The sequence below is a fragment of the Fundulus heteroclitus genome, chromosome 13 (assembly GCF_011125445.2).
Source record: "Fundulus heteroclitus isolate FHET01 chromosome 13, MU-UCD_Fhet_4.1, whole genome shotgun sequence".
NCBI lineage: Eukaryota > Metazoa > Chordata > Actinopteri > Cyprinodontiformes > Fundulidae > Fundulus > Fundulus heteroclitus.
In genome coordinates this window covers 36,278,542-36,303,893 of record NC_046373.1, presented here as the reverse complement: position 1 = coordinate 36,303,893, position 25,352 = coordinate 36,278,542, and the positions used below count along the sequence as shown (strand labels likewise).

The window sequence follows — 25,352 nt, the reverse complement described above, 5'->3', positions numbered from 1 at the left end:
ATTCAGCTGCTCTTCCTTTTTAATCACACTTGCATTTACATAGATTTAAAAAGGACAAAAGCATTAACAACATATTTATATTACATAAAGTTAAGGCGAGCTTGGACAATTGTAGTTCAAAGGCCAGTAAAGGTAGCCCTTCGTATGACACAGCACCGATGAAGTAGCTTTCAGTTTCAAAAAGGTTGGCAACCCCTTCCCTAGAGTAAGGAACCAGCCTATACTGAAATCAACTTTGTGATTTTTTTTCCTGTGTTCTAAGGTTTGACCGAAAAGACCGAGCTTACAGTCTATTTCCCACTAGCATTCTTGAAACCATAATATGCTGATGTGTTGGGTGTGTTGTATGGTTATAATAAACTTTATTTCCTTAAGGGTTTTATGCACAGATGGGATATTAATGTTTGTGTGCTCATTACAACCATCCATTCACCCATTCATCCATCCATCCATCCGTCCATTTTCTAACACGTCTATCCCTTGTGGGGTCGTGAGGGCTGCTGGTGCCTATCTCCAGCTGTCAATGGGCGAGAGGCGGGGTACACCCTGGACAGCTCACCAGTCTATCGCAGTCATTACGACCACATAAAGCTTAAAAGCCATTTTTAAGTTAGCGTTTAATATCAGATACCAGTCACCGCTAGCTTCCCAATTAACTTACTACACTAGTAAACATAACTACGACGTCTAAACCTAATGTGGGTCTTCGTCTCGCTCTGCCATTGTCCGATAGTGGTACGAGCATTGTTAAGTCATTAATAAGGAGTATTAATGGTGTTTTGTGTAACTTAATGTTAACTCATCACGCTAATGTAAACAACAGCCACAGAAAGTCCCCCGATACGTCATTTCTGGTCGATGGTCCGCTACTGCACTCTCCAGCTTTCTAAGCTACTGCTTTGAGTCTGAATTATTTCCAAGAGAAATAATAACATTAATAAAAATCAAGTGTCCTAAAGATTAGTCTAGGGAAGGCAAGTTTATTTATATAGCATTCTTCAGTAACAAGACGATTCAAAGTGCGGTACATGAACAGAAAAACATCACAGACATAGGAAAAACAAAGGAATAAGCTAAGTAAATCCTTGACTAGACTTCTTTCATTTATTAACAAACATACAAAAAGACTAATTGTTTCTATTAACAATAAGAAATAAGCTAAGTATATTCTTGGGGATTTCTGATCTAAAGTAATTTTGTACAATGTATCAAAAACTACAAATAGAGTAGCTTATTGTGTTTCATTGTTACACTGGAATCAGCTTCAGTCACTAGAAATTCAAAGTTTAATTGTTTATATTCATAAAGCTAAAGCTTGAGGTCTCTAATCTGACCTTTTTGACACTGCAGCTAAAACAGAAAGCAGCATAGTAAGGGAAGAAAGCACGGTAGAGGGTATGTGTGCCTGTGTGTTTTAGTGTAATTGTGTGTGTGTGTTTTTCTGTGAACTGTGGCAGATAGTTCTCGCAGCCAAAGTCTGATGGAACGTCATCAGGCAGTCCAATAGCGCTCTGTTCTAGGTCATAGATGTCACAGAGCGTCTTATTTTCATAACACCCAGGAGCCAGTTTGGATAGCAGCATTTGTTTTGGGCAGGCAGACTCTTTTTTTCTGTCTGCCTTAAAGTCTCACTGGTACATCTCACATTCTTATCCTTGAAGAGAAGTTGTCACTCAATTATTCCATGTGTGCAGGGTTTGCTGTTAAAAGAATGCCAGTGCTCAAATCACTCTTTCAACTATTGTCCCAATATCAGCTGTTTGGGATGATATTCACCAGACAATACCGAAAGGACCCAGGGTTATTTAATAAATATTAAATAACTTAAAACATGTAACGGCACAACAAGTGGTTCTCAATCAGTTGGTTATTAGTCAGATAAAGAAGCAGGTACAAAGAAGTAATACCTTGGCTATCTAATTCTGAGCAAATACTTATATATTTATATAGACAGTGGAGTGTGTAGACAGGACACAGAGGGGTACGTTTTTGGCAACCTGCATCTCTCCTTCTGCAGAGCTGTCAGCATAAAACCATGAAAAATAGAAAATAATTAAGAGTTAACACTTCACCACATTAAGTTTACATGACAAGCCAGTCTTAGAGAAATTTATATTTTTTATTAACAAGGAAAGGGGGAGTGCTCCGTTTGATCATTAGTACTCCAATCTGTCCCACAGAACTATAGCTACATATGGCTAATAATGCCTACATTAACGTAAAATGCCAGAAATTTCCGGGTAGAAACACAACATTTTATATTCTGGTACTTGCAGTTATTCATTACAAACCTACTAAATGATTTATATCTACTTTCAGCCATGATGAGCAGGAAGGAACTGGGGGGAAATTCTTGACTCTCTGGCCGACTAATTGCTACGGTAACCAGGGTTTCCTCCTGCAGTGAGAAGACCGGCCTGTGAACGGAAGCTCTTCTGCTCTGACTACCCCAGAAGCAGATTCAAATAGGCAGTTAATCTTATTGAACTGACTGCACAGGTGAAGTTTTGAGGTGTACTTTCTCGCTTAAAAATGTTTTTAAACTGCTTTTTGTGACAAAGGGCATAACATTGATAAATAACCTCCTTACTGCTTCTTAATCCTGCAAGCGGTGGACTGTTTTGCCTTGCTGCACACAACATCTTTTACGAAGCGCCATGCTTGAAAAGTCCTACTCTCAGACCAGGACCTTTTCCCAGTAAAACTAAAGGCCAAGGAATCTGAAATTCCCCATGTGAATTTGTATTAAAACGCACGCTGGACTTTGAAAGCTCTGTCTCATTTATAAACATTGCGTGGATTCCATACTGAAAGTTTAAGTACGCCAAGAAAAAGAAAATGGTGTTTGTAAAAAAAAAAAAAAAAAAAAATATATATATATATATATATATATATATATATATATATATATATATGATTTATTAAACCAAGAGCACACACATTAGCACAAAATTTCCCTTTAGAAATCACAGCTGCACCTTAACATTTGTGTACCGGGTTCTGCCCTCTACACACTCAGATTCAACAAACAATTTTGGTGTCAAAACGTTCGGCTCGTTCCCGGCATGCCTGCTATATCTCATGGTTATGCTAACTTTTACACTTTTTAAAATATTTCACTTTTTGTGCGATTTTTTTGGCTGTTCCCATTGAAATCAATTCAATTTCAAATTCCTTCAAATTCTTCACATTCTTCAAATTCTTCACATTCTTCCTATACTCCCAATTCTTCTAACTGTTCTTAATCTTCAAATTCTTCAAAATTTTCAAATTCCTTCAAATTTTTGGAAAATCTTCAAATTTTTCAAATTTCTTCAATTTTTTCAAATTGTTGTAATCATTCTTATTGTTCAAATTGTTCAAATGGTTCAAATCTTTCAAATTTTTTCAATTTTTTCAAATCTTTTGAAATTTTTCAAATTCTTCAAATTTTTCAAATTCCTTCTAATTCTTCTGATACAATTGATATTAATAGTACTACTACAACAGATACTACTCCTACTACTACTACAACTGATACTACTACTACTACTGATACTACTACCACTACTACTACTAGTAATGATACTACTGCTGCTACTGCTACTACTACTGATGCTACTGCTGATACTACAACAACTACTACTGATACTACTACTACTACTAGTACTACTGATACTACTACTACTACTACTACTACTACTACTACTACTACTACTACTACTACAAATTCCTTCAAATTCTTCAAATCCCTTCAAATTCTTTAAAAACTGATACTACTACTACTACTACTGATACTACTCCTACTACTACTGATACTTCTAATACTACTACTGATACTACTACTACTACTACTAATGATACTACTGCTGCTACTACTACTGCTACTACAACAACTACTACTGCTACTATTACTACTACTAATACTACTATTACTACTACTAATACAACTACTACTACTAGTAGTAGTACTGATACTACTACTACTACTACTACCACTACTACTACTACAAATTCCTTCAAATTCTTTAAAAACTGATACTACTACTACTACTGATACTACTACTACTACTACTACTGATACTACAACTATTACTACTACTAATACAACTACTAGTACTACTGATACTACTACTACTACTACAAATTCCTTCAAATTCTTTAAAAACTGATACTACTACTACTACTACTACTACTACTACTACTACTGATACTACTACTATTACTACTAATAATACAACTACTACTAGTAGTAGTACTACTGATACTACTACTACTACTATTACAAATTCCTTCAAATTCTTCAAATTCCTTCAAATTCTTTAAAAACTGATACTACTACTACTGATACTACTACTACTACTGCTACTACTGATACTACTACTACTACTACAAATTACTTCAAATTTTTCAAATTCTTCAATGTTTTTCAGCTATTTTTTCTCTTCTGCATGGATCTTATGCATCTTCTCCTCAAATCATTCTGCAGATTAGCATTCTCACTCACTGTTACGTAGGAACAGCTTTTTCTAGTTATTATCAAGTGAGAATGCTATACAGCATTCTCACTTATTAAGTTCCTTCAGGTCTTGATTATTATTCCGTATGTTTTTCGGCATGTAACTACTCCTGCATACTTCAACCGATTTAAAAAATTTTCATATCAAAACGTTCAGCTCGTTCACGACATTACTGCTATGTCTTTTGGTAATTATAACTTTTATAATATTTAAAATATTTAACTTTTTGTGAGTTTTTTGCTCTCATTGAAATTGAATGGAGAATCCTTCAAATTCTTCAAATTTTTCAGCTTTTTGACAGCTTACTGCTTCAGCCTACTTTCAGCTAGAAACGCCATGCAACTTTTAAAATGTTCAAATGACCTTCAGCTATCTTCAGCTACTTCAGCTTATTCATATCTTTTACCATTTTCATATAGTACCTCCTTAAAATAATTTTGCATTTTCATAACATTCAGAAAAATGAATGCCTTGCTATGGTTGCTATGGAGTTAATTTAGAGTGGCCACTCTGCTGTTCCAATAGATTTTCCTTCTCTGAACAACTTCTTCTCACTCGTTCAATTTTCACTCTATTCAGATAAATTATACATCAAAACATAGGAATTTTTGTCTGGATTCTGGAAATGTAACCATCATTGGTGTGGGATTTATAGATTTTTCGCAAATCACCCCAGAGTACCACAAAGCCTAAAAGCTCTCTATTGATTTTCAATGGAGGTGTGGTGAAAAATCACACCTGACATTCCCAAGCAACACATGTTTTCACATCGTCGCTACTCCTAAGCCGTTTTATGTACAGGCATGAGACTTTCACACATTCATGTCCAGACCCTTCTGGCGCTCACAAAAAAAGGAATTTTGTCGATAAATGTTACGGTTTTGCCGCAGGAACAATTTGTTCGGGAGTAACGTTTTGGGAAAATGCTAAAACAGGATCAGAATTCCATTCTCCCAAATGAGGCACTTTTCTACATCGTCGCTACTCCTAAACCGTTTCATGTACAGGCATGACACTTTCACACATGAATGTCCAGCCTACATTACATTTGCGCCTACATTAAAATATTTCAAGAAAAAAACAATAGTTTGTCTTGTTCCCCTATCCGTTCTGAAATAAACGCAGAAAAAAATAGAAAAGGCTGTTCCTGCGAAACAGCAGTGAGAATGCTAATCTGCAGAATGATTGAGCAGAAGATGCAGAAAACATTGAAATCAGATTTGAAGAATTTGAAAAAATGTAAAAATTTGAAGGGATTTGAAGAATTTGAAAAAGTTTGAAGAATTGAAAGAAATAGAATTTGAAGGAATTTGAAGAGTTTGAAGAAATTTGAAGAATTTGAAAAATTTGAAACATTTGAAGACATATGGAGAATTTGAAAAAATTTGAAGGAACTTGAAAAATTTGAAGAATTTGAAGAAATTTGAAATATTTGAAAATTTTCAAAAAATTTTAAGGAATTTGAAAAATTTGAAGAATTTGACAAATTTGAAGAAATCTAAAATTTTGAAGAAATTTGGAGAATTTGAACAAATTTGAAGGAATTTGAAAAATTTGAAAATTTAAAAAAATTGAAGAATTTGAAGATTAAGAACAACTAAAAAAATTCTGAAGAAATTTAGCAAGGCGCCTGCCTTGTTGTACCGTCAAAAATACTAACGGGAAGTAACACTGCGAATTTCAGCTTCCTACGGTCTTCACAGCACCCGCAGTAGCCTTCGAAAGGTGCCATATTAAGTCAATGGACCTCCTAGAAGCCTCTGGCTAAAAGGGTTGTCATGGAGACTCCCTCACAGCTGTAGCCCTCTATTTGTCTGTAAAGGCAGAACAACCCCGGCTAAGCAGAAGTTGGTAGGACCTTTCTAAAGCTACTTCTGGTTAGCAACATGCTAACCGTTAGCCGCTAGCATGGTTGTGTTCAGTATCACCGGGTGATTGTACTCTGTCAGTTTGGTCCAAATCCTGTACTGGGAAGTGCCTCAAAAAGGGGTGCCAATACTTAATGTCACCAAACGTGACCAAAGTTCATGGGTCAGATTGGCCTCCTTTAGCAACTCAGCCTCACCACATCTGGGCCCAGAACTCAACATTTGACCAAAATGGTCAGTAGCGCCATTTCCCACATGTGGCTGGTGCTGTATTGGCCAAGTGGGTCGTGTCTAGGCATCATGCCAGGTCCTGTTGGAAGCAAAGGCCCAATAGAAAAGCATGTGAAATCCAAAATGAGAAAGAAAAGTGACATATCGCTGAAAGTCACTTGAAAATTTTAAAATGTCAAGAGGAAGTGACTGTGCGAATTTCAGATTGCTACAGTAATCATAGCCGCTGCAGCGGGCGTCGAAAGTTGCCATTGTATCTCAATGGAGATTCTCCCTCTGGCCCTCAGAGTTCCGTCGTCATGGAAACTCACTGACACAGATGCAGCCGGCCAGTCTACAGAAGTGCAGAGACTTTGTCAGACTCTGCCTCATTGAAATAGAATGGAATACTTTGCCTCAAACAACGCTCCATATATCCTGTTCCGTAAATGGTAGAGACAATTTTTTCAGCGTTTAGTTCCTAACGGATAGGAGAACAAGAAAAACTATCGGTTTTTGCTAGAAATATTTTAATTTAGGTGTAAAAAATTATGATATAAAGAGTATTTTTATGAAATTTGAGAAATCCTCTACAAACGGTCCCGAACAAATCACTGTAGCTGAAAAAGTATAAGAGATATCAAAATAATCTTTCACTGTGAGTATCAGCAGGCTTTTGAGGACTATGGAGCTCATTTTTATGTTTGTACAAAAATCGGTGTAGGCACAGCGACGATGTAAAAAAGTGGATGATGTGGAAGATTGAAGTTCCGAAGCGTTTTAAGGATTTTGCACATTCGCTACTCCCGAACAAATTGTTCCTGTGGCAAAACCGTAACAGCTATCAACAAAATTCTTTTTTTATGAGTGCCAGAAGGGTTGGGACATTCATGTGTGAAATGAGGACGAGGTAATCATGTTTGGGAGGATGCCAATTATTTTATTTTTAATGGAATCAATTTTATTTATGAAGAATCCCATAAAATCATTACTGCTAAGAGCTAAGGGAATGGATGGATCAACAGAGCTGTGGCTCTGGGTAAGTTTGGCAACTGTACTGAAGAGAAATCTAGGATTATTCTTATTCTCCTCAATTAATGATGAAAAATATGCTGCTCTAACTCTGCGAAGGGTCTTGTTATACAACAATAGACTGTTCTTCCAGATTAGGTAGGATTCCTCTTGGTGTGTAGAGCGCCATTTTCTCTCCAATTTCCCAACATTGTGCTTCAAGGAACGCAGCTCTGAATTAAACCAAGGAGCCAGCTTCCTGTGAATAATCACCTCCTTTTTCAAGGGAGCTACATTGTCTAATGCAGAACGTAATGACGAAGTCATACCGTTTACAAAGACATCTATTTGTGAATTGGAAGAAACAACATTGCTGCCATCTACAGGGCATTTCTGCAATACGGAGGATATTAAAAAGGGGACAGACTCTTTAAGTTTTGATACAGCATTATCCGATAAAGATCTACTATAATGGAACCCTCTTTTGGGGGTGGAGAACTCAGTTAGATTAAACTCAAATGTTATTAAAAAATGATCAGATAGGACAGGGTTGTGAGGAAATACTGTTAATTCTTCACAATCAATGCCATATGTCAGCACAAGGTCTAAAGTATGGAGCCAAGAGTGCGTCGGTTTATGCACATTTTGAGCAAAACCAATTGAATCTAGGATAGTTTTAAAGGCTACACTAAGGTTATCACATTCTGTGTCAACATGGATGTTAAAATCACCCACTATAATAGCCTTATCAGTATTTAACACCAAATCAGATAAGAAATCTGACAACTCATCCAAAAACTGAGTGTAAGGGCCTGGTGGACGATACAAAACAACAAACAGAAGAGGTTTTATTGCTTTGCAGTTTGGATGAGGGAAACTGAGGGTTAAATGTTCAAAAGAACTGTAGTTATTAATTGGCCTGGGACTAATTAATAAATCAGACTGAAAGATGGTTGCCACTCCTCCTCCTCCTCTTCCCACAGATCTGGGAATGTGGAAATTTGAATAATTGGAGGAAGTTGACTCATTTATACTAACGTAGTCCTCTTGTAGCCAGGTTTCTGTGAGACAAAACAAATCAATCTGTTTATCAGAAATCAATTCGTTAACTAACAAAGTCTTTGGAGGGAGAGACCTTATATTTAATAGTCCACATTTAATTGTTTTATTTTTAGGTTCAAGGTGAACCGTATTGATTTTTATTAGGTTTTTATGATTTGTTCCTTTTAGATAAGTTTTTGATCTGTTAAGTTTTGGCCGTGGGAAAGACACCGTCTCAATAGGATAATGGATGGGTAACAGTACAGAAGCTGCAGAGAGGTGTGTTAAACTACGGCTCTGCTTCCTGGTCCGGACCCTGGGTTGTCAGCATTTAGGAGGACTAATAAATCCGGCCAGATTTCTAGAAAGAAGAGCTTTCTAGAATCTACTACTACAGATTCCTTCAAATTCTTCAAATTCCTTCAAATTCATTAAAAACTGATACTACTACTACTACTACTACTACTACTACTGATACTACTACTACTACTGATACTACTACTACCATTGATACTACTACTACTAATACTACTGATACTACTACTACAAGAAATTACTTCAAATTGTTCAAATGTTTAAATTCTTCAATGTTTTTCAGCTATTTCTTCTCTTCTGCATGGATCTCCTGCATCTTCTCCTCAAATCATTCTGCAGATTAGCATTCTCACTTGCTGTTACGCAGGAACAACTTTTTCTAGTTAGAATTATTTTACAACATCGATATTGGCGTTAGTATATATAAGCATTTAATGTTTAACATGTTATAAAGCAAAATATTAGAAATTGCATTTTTGAAAAATTATTTTATGTTTTATTGTTAACATCAAAAATCAATGTTGCTGATCACTGATGAATTGCTGGAGTGTAAACCACAACTGCCGCCTAGAAGGCTTTTAGTTATGCTCTAGACCAGGGGTTCCCAAACTTTTTAGCCGCGCACCCCCTTCCATGTCCCAGCCGGGTTGATGCACCCTCAAGATAAATTAATTATATATATATATATATATATATATATATATATATATATATATATATATATATATATATATATATATATATGGGTTGCAGTTACAACTCAAACATCGTAACAAAGCTTCTAAATCTAAATCTGACGCACAATTTACACCGCAAAATACAAACACGAAGCAGTTTGATTTTTGTCCGATGACGAGCAAGCGAGAGAGACCTGGTGAAGCAGCACAGAGTAACAATAACTCTAGCGCTCCATAAAGATGCTATTAATCAGAGAAATCTTTCTGATCGTTTCACAGCGGTTACCTTCAGCGGGTAAACACGCCCACGGCAACACACCTCGGCTCCCCCAGCCCGTTTCTGTCTGAATATGCGCTAAAACGGCCTCTTTAAAATTAACTGCACGGTGCAGTCTGTGCCTGTCTGAATCGCAATGAGAAGTATTACAGATCTGTGCGTGAGCATAGTCAAGAAATCCCTCCAGGAGCAGCGTTTTATTTATTTATTTTTTTCTTCCCCCAGGACCAGCGGTAACAACAGCGATGTTCGTGTCATGCGCGTCAGAACCTGTCACCGGTTTAAAGTCGCGGCACCATGAGCAGCAGCGCTGATTGTAGGCGCTGCGTGATCCATAGAGACCGAGTCACTCAATTTAATCTCATAAATAAAACTTTCGGCCCAAATTAAATGTTTCCTCTGCTGACGTAAACGACTAAAGCCAGGAGAGAGGAAGAGACATTTTCTGATTCTCGCTAGTTTTCTTCTTTTCTCCCGGATCCGTTGCGATTCTCTCCTCTTTTACCTCCAATTTCTCTCTCACTCTCTTCCTCTCCTCTTTAATGACTAACTTTCACCTTAGATGTCTCACCTGTTCCCCTGATTTCAGCCTATTGAGCATATTTGCCAGAATTATTGAAGCAGAGACCACAAGCCATATGCGCATATACAGCATTGCGGATTTGTCATCTTAAAATGAAGCGTAGAAGATTTCTTCTAAACAAATACAGTTTATTAACATTTTCGTGTTAATACTGTATCGTTCTGTTATGACACCCAAGCACCAGACGAGGTTTTGCTGCTAACACTTTATTTTAGGACAAACAGGACGGGTCAGCTTTCACTCCGCCGGTCTCCCGAATCACGACTCCTCTCCCCGGAAGCCACACATTTCTTCCAGTATGACCCCAAAGCGATCTGATTTAAAGGAACAGTAACTGTGCAGCTGCATTTAGCAATAAAGTCTAATAAGGATCATTACAATACATTATTATTTATTGATTGAATTAACAGTTTTTTGAGCTTTACAAAAGAAATGTTTATTTACACATCTTTATTGTGTGTGTGTGTGTGTGTGTGGGGGGGGAAACACAGTCAGACGCCATTACAGTTTTCGCCTCGTGCACCCCCTAGTGGCAGCTCGCGCACCCTCAGGGGTGCGGCACCACACTTTGGATAACCCTGCTCTAGACCTTGATTTTAATAAATCTTTGTAAAAGTGCACTAAAGTAGTTATATAAGATCTATTAGTGAAATGTTTTATTAATTACTGTTTGCAATGCACTTTGTTTAATTTATCATTTCTTAATCAAACTGCATTACGACAGAGGTGTAAATTGTATCGTATTGTTTTTCTCATCTATTTATCTGAAAACAATTACATAATTGGCAGTTTCACAGTTTGTGCAGTCCTTTAAAGCAACTCACCTGATATCGAGGATCATCAGGGTGAACAGCTACAGCCACATCTCCAAGCATAGTCTCAGGACGGGTGGTTGACACCGCCACTTCACTATCTGATGTATACAAAAAGGTATATACCACAAAGCTTATGAATTTATGAAACAACATCTTTAATGGCTCATGTTACCGATACTCACCATGACCTTCTACAGTATATGCAAAGGTAAACATTGTTCCAAACTCCACTTTATTCTCATAACCAGGGACAGACATCATGGTTGGTCCAGACACCTCCTTTGTTTCAACCTAAGACAAATGAACAACATTAAATTAACCAGTAATTTCTGTTTTATCAGAAAGGGGTTTTAGGCTAAAACAAAATGAGTGACAATCTTACCTACACCTGTACCATGAAGGGACAAAAGAAATATGACAAAATTTCAAATTAAATGATAAATGAGTGTGCTTTACCTGCTGTTGCCTAAAATACATTTTACATTGACTATAATCATGCTTGCTCAGTATGAGGGATTGCAGCAAAGCCATGTACAATGCAGATGACTCTCCCTGTGGCTCTACGCTTCCCCAGGAGTGAATGCTGCTTGTCGGGACTTTGATGCAATCAACTGGTTTCCTTATATAGGACATTTTTGACCAATCTGTATAATCTGACCCAATCTGTATAATATGATTGAACTTGACTTTGTAAAGTGCCTCGAGATGACGATGTTTCATGATTTGGCGCTATATAAATAAAATTGAATTGAATTGAATTGAATTGAATAATGTATTCGCAGCTAAGCAGCACCCTAAACGTTGAAGAGATGTTGCCTCTCAAACAACTGTTACAAAAGGAACCAGACTTCAGTAAGTTTCTTCAAAAAATTAAATATTCTTTGTGACAGGATAAAACTAGGAGAGTTGGACAGGGAATAATATATAATGTCACATATATTTCCCTACAAGGGAATTTAAATAGGAAAATATCTGTAAATATTATCAATAATCAGAAATACTTTAATAATCCTAGAGGGAAATTACTGAATTATTTTAAAATTGCTAATTATAAATGATCAAGTATCAAGAAACTTAATGAAATTTTGGTGAGATACCAGCTCAGAATTCTCACATAACACACAGGCACAAATCCAAACCCATATTGTTCAATTTGAATGCACCAAATAGTCCTTAGAATCTGATAAGATTTAAATGTTCAAGTCAAAAAATGACAATTAGCAGTCATTTACAGAACAATGTCAATTACTGTGCAATTAAATAAATGTATTAGACAAACCTTCTCAGACAACTTACAAAAGTGCAAATAGTCATTAGAAAAATGTAAACATTGAAGCACAAGTTAAAGAACTTTGTAATGTTTGTGGATGTCCAAACACTCTGTGAGAAGCTAAAAATGTGGAAATACTAATGTGCAAATAGACATTAGTATGTGAGAGACTGTAAATCATTCTCGATCAAATCAAGAACCTGTGGAACAAGTACCATGTTTGTAAACATGTGGCAGACTGAACTGGGCTGATGGTTTGTTGATGCTTAGCAGGGGGCGATAGCCCTCACAGCTTTGGGAAAGAAGGTGTTTTAAAGTCTATTAGTTTTGTACCTGAATCGTTTACGTGATTTAAGTGGGACAAACAGTGCATTGCCGGGTAAGTGGGATCTGTGGCAATACAGCTGACTCTTTTCTAGACTCTTGTAGCATAAAAAGTGCTCTGGTGGTTCAAGTGGTTGACCATGCTACTTTCACTAACTTGCAACGTTTTCCATGTGAATTAAACAAGGTATAAAGTGTTTTTTTTTTCTTCCCCTCTTCCTTGCCGTATCTGCCATTCAGGTGTTGTCCGTCAAATTTCCACAATCTTAGCACAAGGGTGACCTACGTTATAGTGGGTGGACTTTGGCAGCTGAGCTTCTAGTGACATATGAATAGATAGAGCTTAAACAAAAAATTTTCATGTTCTTGCCACCCGACAGCATGACAAAAATTCTCAGTTCTGCAGATCAGCGTTTTTTAGGGAGGGATCAGGTCCAAAGAGATATGATCTGACAATCCAAAGTGGGGAGCTGCTTCAGCCTTATATGCTCCTGGAAAACTGCAGTAGATCTGGACTAATATACTGTTACTCTGCTTCAACACACCTCAGTCAAACAATCAGGTCATCAGCAGAACTCTAGAGAACTTGACTCCAGACTGAAGAGGTAATTCAGGTGTGTTGATTCAGGGACACATCTAAAAGCTGCAGGACACTGGCCCTCGAGCACTATAATGGACGGATGTTCCAGCTGTGGGTCATACTTGGGCTGATGTGCTTATAGGCAAAAGGGGGGAGTATTTTTTCAAAATCTCTTCCACATCAAAATGGAAAACTGGAAGTCTGTTTTTCTCCATGATTTCAGGAATAGAGCATAAACATGAAAAACACAAACATGGTTTTCTCCTCTCAATGTTGGAACCTAGTGATCAGCCTGGTACTGCAAATGGCATGCTCTTTTTTGAAGTTGTGGACCTAGAAAACAGTCCTTCACTTGATAGCCAAAAAGAATTTCTCTCATGAAAGTCCATATCATGTCACCAAGAGCAGCAAATCAGAAGCTAAAACATGCCGTAATGTACGGTGTCGAAGGGAATAGAGAGTAAATTTTCTAAGGCTACCTCTTCTAACTTTATCAAAATTGAAGATGAGTCTTGCACAGAATCATGAGTTCAATCCAATAACAATGGCACATTGAAGCAATAAAACTGTCATAGCAAAGAAATATTTTGGCAAAACAATTCTAAGAGTCTTTCAGGTCAAAGTTACGCTGTTAAATAAAGCATTACCAAAATTGACTGTGTAATTTCAACTTTAGCTTGTCATATAAATATTAATTCGGAATTTTAATTTTTTTTGTTTTTCAGATGGAAAAGATAATCAATTTATTCATGGTCTTAGCTTATGACAAATGAAACCTGTTGTATTTTTAAAAAAATATTAACATTTTTTAAAATTGGGTTTGAAGCTAATACCATGAAACTTCTACAGTTAAAATCTAAAGTAGAAAATAAAGACAGAGCAAAACATTACTTGTAACTTGAGTTTCTCACCTCTATGTCAGAGATTGCAGACTGAAGAGCACAGCTCCAGTTGACCAAACCTTCAGAGCGATAAATAAGATCGGAATCACATAGTCTGACAAAAGCCTCGGTTACTGCTGTGCTAACACCCTGAAATGAAAACAAACATTTTCCCATATCATATTCATACAAAATAAACAGTGAAACATTTTGAAGATCATGAAACCCCACACTATTAAAAAGTTCTGAGGTAAATGTCTTAAACACAGAAGACAGATTTAGGAAAGAAGCAAAGACATCCTTCGACACCAGAACTCATTCTGGGGTATACAACAGAATTACAAACACAGAGTATGATAAATATATTGCCTCTTGTGATTTACGAGTTTATCATGGGTTTTACTTTCAGTGTGATGTGCCTGAACAAAGGGGACATCTGTTTAGACTTTTACACTCAGGTCAACTCTAAAACCCGCCCCAGACTGTCTATCTGATGAACAGTCAAGAGTAGTCAAATCGATACCCTATTTATTTGCACCAAACAAATGAGCAACCTGGTAAACCCAAAGAGGTGGAAGGGGTGAGCAAAGTAAATCTGATGGAGGAACCCATATTGGTGATCTCTCTCATGTCAGAGGGACCTTGGGGACAAAATTTTCAGGACCTCTATTGCAGGTGAGGATCCAAGAGCTGTGGCTCAGTAGCAAATAAGTGTGTGTGTGTGTGTGTGTGTGTGTGTGTGTGTGTGTGTGTGTGTGTGTGTGTGTGTGTGTGTGTGTGTGTGTGTGTGTGTGTGTGTGTGTGTGTGTGTGTGTGTGTGTGTGTGTGTGTGTGTGTGAAGGTTATCAATGCTTGTTGTGGTGGCAACCAGAGGACCCCCTGGTAAACACCAGGAGTAATGGAAGGCGTCTAACTACAGAAGGAGGCCTTTAGAGTTTGGTTGTCCCTAGGAAATCCCAATGCAACATATGTGACTAAGGGCTTACTGGATCCATAGTGAAGCAGGCTCTGCTCCAGTCCAGAGAAGCACCAAGCTGCCTCAGCTGATGATAAATCTCCTCTCCTTTCCTGGGACATACGCAAAGAGATCAGATAGAGTGAAGCAAACATTGAGCACAGCACTCAAACACATTGTTATTATGAAGTGGTTATGAGAAACAAAACTTACTCATTTTTCCATTTCCAGACTTCCTCTAAAAATTCTTCTCTGGTAAAATCTTGTCTGTGCTTCCCTTTTTCTCTCAGAAGTCTCCTCTCCACCACTGTCTAATGCAAAAAAACATTTACTCGAGTGAGAAAAACACTGCTGCGTGATTTCGAATGTTTCAGCAAACAAAGATATAAAAAAATATATTTTAAAAACTGTTTTTATTAATTTTGTTAAAACTCTAAATTCAGCTTATGATTGTTCAGAGTTCTTTTAGTGTTTAAAGTTGTTTTTTAAAGTTACTGTGTATGAATGGTTCTGCAAAAATAACTTATTTGCCTTAAAAGTCACTAAAAAATAATTATACAGTTATACACATTTTTGTCAAACGTTTGTGTTCCATATGAGATCAACTAGATGTTTCTGATTTTTTTCCCCCAGCTAGAGAAGACGATAAAGACCAGTGCAGGACATTATTCCTTCTTCTCAGTAATATTCTCAAATAATAAATAATGAATCTCCAGGCTGCATTTAATTTTTTTTTCTTTTTTGCAAGTAGAGTTTTAAAATAAAGTGTGGAAAAAAATAATTAAATTCTTTCAATGTGTGCCAATGCACACCTGTACCTATACTGTATCCACCTTATTTTCGAACGCGGAAGTAACTACGGGTCCAACTTCCGTTTGTGTGTGCCGCACTTCCGTTTCAGCGCTTCCCTCGGCCAAATAGGGCTCGGGATCCGCGTTGCATTGTGGGACGTGGCGGCCATATTGATGGCAACGCAACGTTACAATACCTCTGACATAACGTTGTTGAACGAAGAGACGTAGAAGTAGAGTTGAGAAAGAATAGATAGAAAAAATATGTTAAAATCCCAAAAAGGATCTGAAATTTACCGGGACACATTAAATAGAGAAATAAGGGACCGGTATGTTGACAAAATCAGCATTATTATGGAGCGCCGACGACCACTTGTTGCCACTGTTTTGCATATCGGACGTCTTCGGCTGCCTTGTTTGTGGTGTGAGCGCCTATACTTTATAACAGTTCCAAAGCTACAAGTCCTTGGAGTCTCATGTGCAGTTTACGAATGGATGGGTTCAGGAGCGGCAGATCATAAAGCCAGCAAACAGTGGGAACACAGTAATTCGCACAAAGGTAAGCTGTGCTCAGACGGGCTCTGGCACCTGCTAACCCTTAGTGCTAACAACCACTCACGCGTGTAATGTACTTTTAACTAGCTGCTATGTGTTTCAAAGGTTTAGTTAGTAACGTTAACTGCCAACACTCCCTAAACCCTCCGGGTTTCTCACGTATTTGAGCCTTTTCCCGCTGCCGTTTTAGTATTTATGTGCATGTATGTGGTGTCGCGGCTGAAGGAAAGAAACTGTAGGCTATTAAATAAAACCGTGCATCTTTAACTTACCAGAATGAAAATGCAGGGAACACACTCTCATTGACATCGGGATACTGTGGAAAGTTATGATCGGTAGTCCTAAAGCCGCGATCCAAGCGAGCCGACGACTCCATTGCGCTTGCTGTCTCTCCCGTGGTTGCGCTTCCAGGCAGGAAAGCGGTGGAAAGTTAACCCATTTTCTGTTTTTCCCATGGCGATCATGTGTTGCGCTGTTACAGCCCACAATACAGCAACGGTTTACCATGGTTGAAATGAAGTTACGGTAAAATTAATCAAATTAAAACATGGCTGAGAGAGGGAGTACAGTATGCGGTAGTCATAGGCAGTAGTCTGAGTAGCGGGGGCGGAGCCGCGGAGGCATTCAATATGGCGGCCACACAAAGTAATACGTCATGACGACCAAGCCCTATAACATTAGTTTGACTGAAATGATCAACTATCGCGGCAACACTGTCAAAAATTGCAGAGCAATCGAAGTGGCAGGTCAGGGCCACAGCTTTTTCATGACTGAGAGGATGACATGAAAAAGTGGCCTCATCTAACGTACGAGGACATTTTAACCTGTTTTGTGTCGTCACTTGGTGCGGACGACTCTGCAGTGCGACTTTACCGAAGCGAACCTCCGCAGTGAAAGAGTTGGATCGGCGTTAATAAATATCAACAAAGATAACCTGGTATTCATGGAGGCTGATGTCCGTTCAAGCTAAAACTAGTCCGACGTTCACTCTGCTGGATTCTGACTGCATCAACCGGCTCTACCGAGACGACCGAAGCGCTCTGGTGCTGCGACTCCAGGGGAAGCCTTCAGTCATGCAGCGGCGATCTTATGGAAGGTAGGCTGATGAATTATCTGATTCAGAAACATACTGTCTGTTGGCTTGTTGTGATTAGATTGCTGGTCAGTTAATTTTGTAATGTTTGGGATTAAACTGATGTTTTAAGTGGACATCTAAACATTCTGCCCACTTCATGTTTTGGCTTAAAATTTTAAATTTAAATTAATAGTTTAAATTGTGTGCTCCTCTGTCGGTCTTTTGGCCACAAAATGAAAACAAGAAACATACGGTCCTTTCGGTGGTTTCTTCAGATTTTAAGCTTTTTAACCACAGGCGAAGGGATTCCTCCTTCTTCGGCTGAGGGTGAATGAAGTAGGGCGCGTCGTATCCGCAGCTCTTGTACACGGTCGATGATTAAAACACTCCTGCTCCACGTAAACTTTTCTTTTACACCCGTTATTATGACAGCCTCTAACCGGACAAACGATCCCGGTCTTCCTCGAAGTCATAATGACGTGTAATTTGAGACACAGTAGCTGCATGAGCCGCTTCTCAGCTAGCTAAACACTGACAGGAAGTGAGCGGGCGGAAGTCTCGCACACACAAACGTCAACTCGCTGCCTCCATGTTTCCGTCAAAAATAAGGTGGATATGCTGGTGAAGATCCTCAGTCATCCAGGTCATGGACATTCTAAAAAAAGGTAAAAAACAAGCAACTGGACTTGTTTTCCGTAGTTGAAGACGTTTCGCTTCCGGCCAACCATCACCTTAACTCTCACCCTCATTCGGGTGATCAAAACATTGTTCCTTTAAGCCAGGCCAATAACGACCCTAACGACTCCTCGTTACAGAGGAGTGGACCAGTTTCGGTCCAATCTGCTGGCTTAATGGCTTTAACGACTGCCCATTACTAAGGGGTGGTCCTGTTTCGGTTGAATTTGCATGTTATCTAAGCCATTACAGGGCCTTTGTTTGCCAATTGTATAAAGTTTGTTACTCCACATTACTCCAGACTTTTTGAAAGCTTCCTGGAGAGGAAGCGAAACGTCTTCAACTACGGAAAACAAGTCCAGTTGCTTGTTTTTTACCTTTTTTTGGAATCTATACTGTATAGTTTTATAGTTATCGTCATGCACACATAGACTATAAAACAATGTCAAGCATACAACTGTAAATTCAATTAGTCCTTAATGTAATTACATTTCTAGTGAACAACCTAATTATCTCTCATCTGTAAAACAGCTGGTGACAGTTTTTAATTTTTCACATAAAGCAAGTACATAAATTGTTAAACTAAAGAATCAATAACAGCTTAGTGTTTCTCAGTTGGTAGGGAGTTAGGTGTTTCTTAATATACAGCAAAATTTTGAAATATCTTCTTATTTTAAGTCTTTATATAATTTGGTCATACACTTTAGAGAGCAGGACATACACTTTGTACTCACAGTGAGGTGGATAACACTTTGGCATGATCATATGTGGAGCACAGAATACGTTCTAAACAAATATCTATACCATTTAGAATAGCCATAATTTTCTAAAATGTCAGTGCACATTGAACAGAACCAACCCATTACCACTCCCTGCTTGTCACATATTGACGCTTGTTCAGGTTCCCTCAGAGTCACAGTCATGTTGACGCACGGGGTACCCCCCTCTCGTCATTATTTGACATGCAGGGTACTCTCATAGAACTTTATACCCTGCCTACATAAAACATTTAAGCAAAACAACTGCGTTCACTTGCATTTTGATGACATTTCCAGTAAGAAGTATGTATATTATTTTCATAATCTTCGTTCAGGGATGGTAGACAATCTTTCATTCGTTAGTTTTGCTGAAGATTTTAATGGGTTCTCAGAAAGACAGGAGTAAGTGATGTTTCCTACCTACGTCACCGAGTTACTCCAAGATTCCGGTACATAAGAAATAACAATTACGCAAAACAGTTATGCATTTTGATGACATCTGTAGTGAAAAGTATTCATAATATATTTATAATCTTTATTCAGGGAAAGTAAACAATCTTTTCTTTATCGGTTTCGCTGAAGATAGACGTGAGGCAAGTATGTTGCTACACCGGTTCCTAAGAATGCAGCCAATATGTCACCGAGGTGCGCAGACTTCCGCATTCAGAAAAAACACATTTAACAAAAACATCCGTTATATGCATTTTGGATGACATCTCTAGTGAAAAGTATGCATAATATATTTAGAATCTTCATTCAAGCAAGGTAGGCAATCTTTTATTTATTAGTTTTGCCGAAGGTTATTATTTACTAGAAAGGCCCAATATAAAACAAAACGATTACATCAGTGTTGCTATGACATCTTACATTTAATCTAGGAAGTTTTTAAGTTTTTACTTCATTGCCTTTTGTTTATGTTGTACCATCAAGCCATTGCATAACCCTAACCCTAAGCCTTGCTTCCCACAGACAATCATTCTCATTTTCCTGCTATTTTGTTGGAACAGCATTGGGAAGGAAAACTCTCATCCTCTGCAGAGCAGAGGACCCGACTGGGTTCAGAGAACTACCGGCTTGATCAAACCTAAGTCTGCAGTCTTTCTTCTGCGTAACCAGACGCCGGAGTAAAAGAATCCATCTATGGCAAAACCAGCCTTGTGATTTTTCTCAGCTGTTGCAGGAAAGCTGACTCGAGACGGCGTGGAGCGGTATGCCTTTTGCCAGCCAGGCCAAGCTGAGAGGAGGAGCTGATCTGAAATCGCCCGCTGCAGCCGACTCACAGGCCCCACAGGAACAGTTACGCCAGCCAAGCTGAGAGGAGGCCCCACTTCTCCATGCTGAAGTCCTTGTTTACCCCTGCTGTCAGCTCTGAATTGCTGAGACCCGCATGAAGGACCCCAGAGCTGCCTTCTAACAGCTACGTTTTTACTTACGGGGCGACGTGGAACAGAGGTTAGGGAGTTCGTCTTGCAATTGCCGGGATGCCGGTTCCATCCCCCGCACTGACTGTCTCTGTCGTTGTGTCCTTGGGCAAGACACTTCACCCGCATTGCCTGCTGGCAGTGGTCAAAGGGCCCGGTGGCGCCGGTGCATGGCAGCCTCGCCTCTGTCAGCCTGCCCCAGGGCAGCTGTAGCTACTAACATAGCTCACCACAGTCAGGGTGTGAATGTGTGTGTGAATGGGTGAATGACTGAACTGTAGTGTGAAGCGCTTTGGAGGTCGTCAAGACTAGTTAAAGCGCTATACAAGTACAAGCCATTTACCATTTACCATTTACTTTAACGCGCTTTCAAGGTGTTTTAAAACACATGGAGCTTACAGGATAGCTCCTGCTAACTTCTTCAAAACCACTCCATGCTGATGTAATTAGAGTGTTTTTACGGTTATAATAAACTTTATTTCCATAAGGGTGTTGTATATTGATGGGATAATGATGTTTGTGTTTTCCGGTGCGCTCATTACGACTAAAATAGTTTGAAGCTTTTTAAAATTAGCGGCAGATGTCCTCTAGCATAAATGCTATTAGCTCCCTGGATAACATACAGCGTAACTACGGTTCATTTCAAACATACGGTTTGTTTTCGTTCAATAGTGCTATGAGCCCTATTACCGCATTAATATGGAACATTAATGTCTATTTAATTGTGTTTTTGTATAACTTTAGGATTAACCCATTTAGCGACTGATTGCTACAGCGACCCCTAACAAATTAAGTGTCCTAAAGTTAAAAGTACAGATTTTACTGACTAAATAATTCTTTAAATTGTTGTTTTATCAAATAAGGTTTTCGCTAACTAAGGATTTGCATTGTGAATGGGTTGAAACACACCAAATGTTGTTCTAAAAGAGTTAAGCTAATTTAACCTCGTTCCACTTTCTTTAAGACGAACTTTGGTTCTTTTACTTAGATCTGCAGTGAACCAGAATTCACTGAATTATGCTGATGATGATGATCAACCATTTTATTTTGTCCTTTTGTTTCTTTTGTGTGTACATAGTTCCTTAGCTTCTTTTTTATCTTCATTTTGCTTAGTAGTTTTAGTTAAGTTTCACTAGCCTAGTAAAGAGGATTTGTTGATTGAAATATAGTGTTAATTCAGACAAACAGCTTTTTATAGTGATGTTCTCTGGATGTTCATTTTATTTCTGTTAATAAAACTGAACTTGAAGAGAAGTTGTTACTCATTTATTTGATATGTGTGCGGAGTTTGCTGTGAAAAGAACGCCAGTGCACAAATCATTCCTTTCAACTATTGTCCTAATGTCAGCTGTCGGGCTGATATTCAGCCGACAATACTTAACAGACATTTATTAAACATTAAGTAACTTAAAACAGTGTGTAATAGCACAACAGTTCATTAAGCAGCATTCAGACTGGGGCTTTTGAAAATGTTTTAATTGAATATTTATCTTTTGCTCCCTTGATAGTTACGGCAGTTAGTATGAGGTGTAGGGCGGCTAGTTTTCTTGCCTAAGACTTTTTGCATTTAACTTAACTATGTGGGTCTAAATGCATGGATGGAGCACTGCATGAAAGCCATAACTTTTTAGTTCACATTAAACTGAAGGCATTATTATATATCACCATATCATACATTTTATGTTTTTCATCGATTTATGATAAAAATGCCATTAATCACGGTTAATTAATTACAAAGCCTGTAAATATTTCAATTATTTCTAATCAAAGATTTTTTTTTAAACTGTTGCACAATTACATTCAACACATACATTACATTGAAAAAGTATTTGTCCTCTTCTGTTTTTTTATTTTTGTTATAGAAACTAGGCCATCTGACCATCAGCCGAAAAGAACAGGAATCAAAATGAGGGAGAATTACCTTAACTGTATGACAAAAGCTTGAGGTTGTATCGCTCTGGAAATGGAGCTCAAGCTTCCTGAAACTGAGGGTTTGTGCACCCACACCCTCTTTTTTCCTTGCTGCTCTTTTCATCCTAACAAGCAACACTTATTATTTAGCACGGGACAGATGCTTATTTGCTACTGACAACAAAACAAATGACTGCCAGCCCAGCCAGTACAACGCTGAACAGCCAGTGCAGCAGCAGCATGGCAGCAGCACAGCAGCAGCGCAAAGTCAGCATCATGGTGCTGTGCTTAACCCCATGGCAAGCGCTGCACACACCACATCCTGTCTGAAAGGCCCATTAGATGAAATGGGAGATGGACAAATGGATTGAGGCTTTGTCTGTATACTGCCGGTTCTACTCTGGTCTGTTGTAGCGCAGGCTTTGCAGGTGTAAATAACACACAATGCCACAGAACTTTAAAGATGGATGGGAAAAACAACCAGACATCTGTAAGCCAGGAAAAGGTTAAAAAGAAATTTCTAAGACTGTGGAATTCAAGCAATCACAGTAAGAGCCATATACCACAAATGGGAAATACATGGAACAGTAGTGAACCTTCCTAGGAATGGCAGGTCTCCCAAAATCACTAAAAGAATACATAAGTACTAAGGCTGTGCATAAAAATCGATACAAAGATTAATTTGATGTTTTTAAAAATGATTTAATATCGATATTCTGGCTTTCAGGTGAAGGGAGCAGGCAGGCAGACGAAAGGAGCACAGGCAGTTAAACATGAGGCAAGGCAAGGATGAGGTACAAACGAAGACCATCCAGTGAGGAAGAGCAGACTGAGGGAGGTTTAAGTAGAGGTGTTGGCAGGTGCACTGAGTCCATGCTTAATTAGACATGACGGGTGTAAATGATCAACAGGTGAGTGGAGAACGGAGGCAACTGGGCTGGGTGAGAGGTAGAAAGTTCTAGAACTGTCCAAAGTCGGGGAGGCCGAAAGCTGAACCCTGAAACATGGTGGTGGTACTATGATAAACTGATGCTGCTTAGCATCCTTAGGACATCAATTACAGCTTTCTGTAATTGATGGAAGCAAAACATCTGTTATCTAGCTGAATCTTGAATGAGACTCTCAGCCACCAGATTGTGAGCTTAAACCGAAGGCCCTTGAGCTAGGCACCACAGTGAATCAAACTCACCTGCATGTCAAGTTTTAATTAGTCAAAGTTCTTTTTGGAGGATTTGGAGTGACCATTTAAAACTGAGTTGTTGTGGTGTGAACTTAAACAATGTTGCTTATCCCAAAAACCCTCCAGTGAGGCTAAATCACAAAAAATATGCAAAGAATAGTGGGCCATCTTACGCCACACTAAAATATTAATTGTGAGTTATTGCAAATGCTTGACTGCAGTTGCTCCCATCAAGTATGGCACAATCAGATATATGAAGTTGAGGGGGCAATTACATAAGCCTTAATAAAAGGTAGCCTGGCCAGCCAGACTCAGCTTCACTTTCGCTTTGCTATACAGCAGACTGTGTTTGGAACTGCTCCCATAAAGCCCTCTTTCTTGATACTGACCAATCACAGGCGTGGGCGGGCTTTATACGTTGAGTGATGTCCAGCACCCGAGAATCCCTCACCAAGAACAAACAAGAAGACAGCCGCTACAGAGCGTTCATTTGCAAGTGCGCTCTCTTTTGCTTTATAAGAATCATTCACCATAGTGTTATGTCATCGCGCCATGGCAAAATTCAGTTTGAATTCCGAACAACATGTGACATGGGAATCAAAATGGATTGTGAGAAAGGAAATTCACACCCAAAGCAGAGACAGCCTCTCTCAGCAGAGTTCCATCAGTGCTACAAATGTTTTGCTTCCACAATTGGACCTTTCATTTCTGTCTGGGACCTTGGAGGAGCGGCCGGGTGGGGAGGCCAGCCACCCTTGCAAGCCAAATGGGGCCTCATGGGCCCGAAAGACCCACAAGCTGAGTAAATATGTGCCTCTCTGAAACTCAGTTCCTGCTGTTTTGTTGGGACAGCAAAGGGGGGAAATCTCTCATCGTCCAGAGGACCAGACTGTCATGGAAAAACGGCCAGCCGAATCAAAGATAACTCTCTCACTTCTGCTTAAAACAGATGACGAAGTGAATGAATCTGTCTATGCCAAACCAGCTTTATTTTGCTTCCTTAGCGGACTCCGGACGGAGCCGGAAAAGCAGGCACAGGACCCACTTTCCCAAGCTAAGGGCAAAATCTGAACTGAAATCACCGCTGCAGAGCCTCGGACAAGCCGACACTGACCGCATTGTGGCTGGCCGCACGTCTGCTCCTGCTAAGCAGCTAGCCAGCTGCTGAAAGAACCAGAATATACCGGCTTTCCACTGTTCTCTCTTGGATGGCCAAAGTGAACAGAACTCACACCGAGGCAACGACAGGTTTGACAGAGGATGAGCAGGGAGAGTTTGATTTAATTGTATTTGGAAAGATTTGTGTAATGCGTTACATTGTGTTTTTAAACACATGGAGCAGCTCCCGCAAGCATTTTGATACCATGTCATTGCCGATGTGATTTGAGTGTGTTTTTATGGTTATAACAAATGTTATCTCCGCAAGGGTTTTATACACTGATGGGATATTGATGTTTCGTTATCCAGCCCACTCGTTATGGGTAAAAACAAAGCCGAAGTTTTTAAAGTTAGCGCTGAATGTCCGCTAGCCTAAATGCTATTTAGCTCCCGAACTTCCGGCTTCCCGGATGAGCACGAAAAAAAGGCTTGTTTCAAGCGTAAGGCTTTTTCGTTTGGATAGTGCTATGAGCATTAATACCGCATTAAAGGTATACTATGCAACCGGGGTTGATTTTCCAG

The 25,352-nt window shown here is 38.9% G+C and overlaps 1 protein-coding gene across 4 annotated transcripts in view; it reads right to left on the bottom strand.

Annotated features, from left to right (window-relative positions):
- The window catches only part of vars2 (valyl-tRNA synthetase 2, mitochondrial), a 106,576-nt gene that overhangs the window by 51,692 nt on the left and 29,532 nt on the right, over positions 1–25,352 (bottom strand). For 3 of the 4 annotated variants that reach the window (XM_036145630.1, XM_036145632.1, XM_036145631.1), the window contains 5 exons: positions 15,520–15,617; positions 15,338–15,419; positions 14,382–14,501; positions 11,479–11,587; positions 11,306–11,394 (listed from right to left, as the gene is read on the bottom strand). In XM_036145630.1, the coding sequence (XP_036001523.1) occupies positions 11,306–11,394; positions 11,479–11,587; positions 14,382–14,501; positions 15,338–15,419; positions 15,520–15,617 (498 nt within the window). Of the gene's footprint in view, positions 1–11,305; positions 11,395–11,478; positions 11,588–14,381; positions 14,502–15,337; positions 15,420–15,519; positions 15,618–25,352 lie in introns of those variants that run through there. The other variant, XM_036145633.1, reaches the window with a different exon arrangement.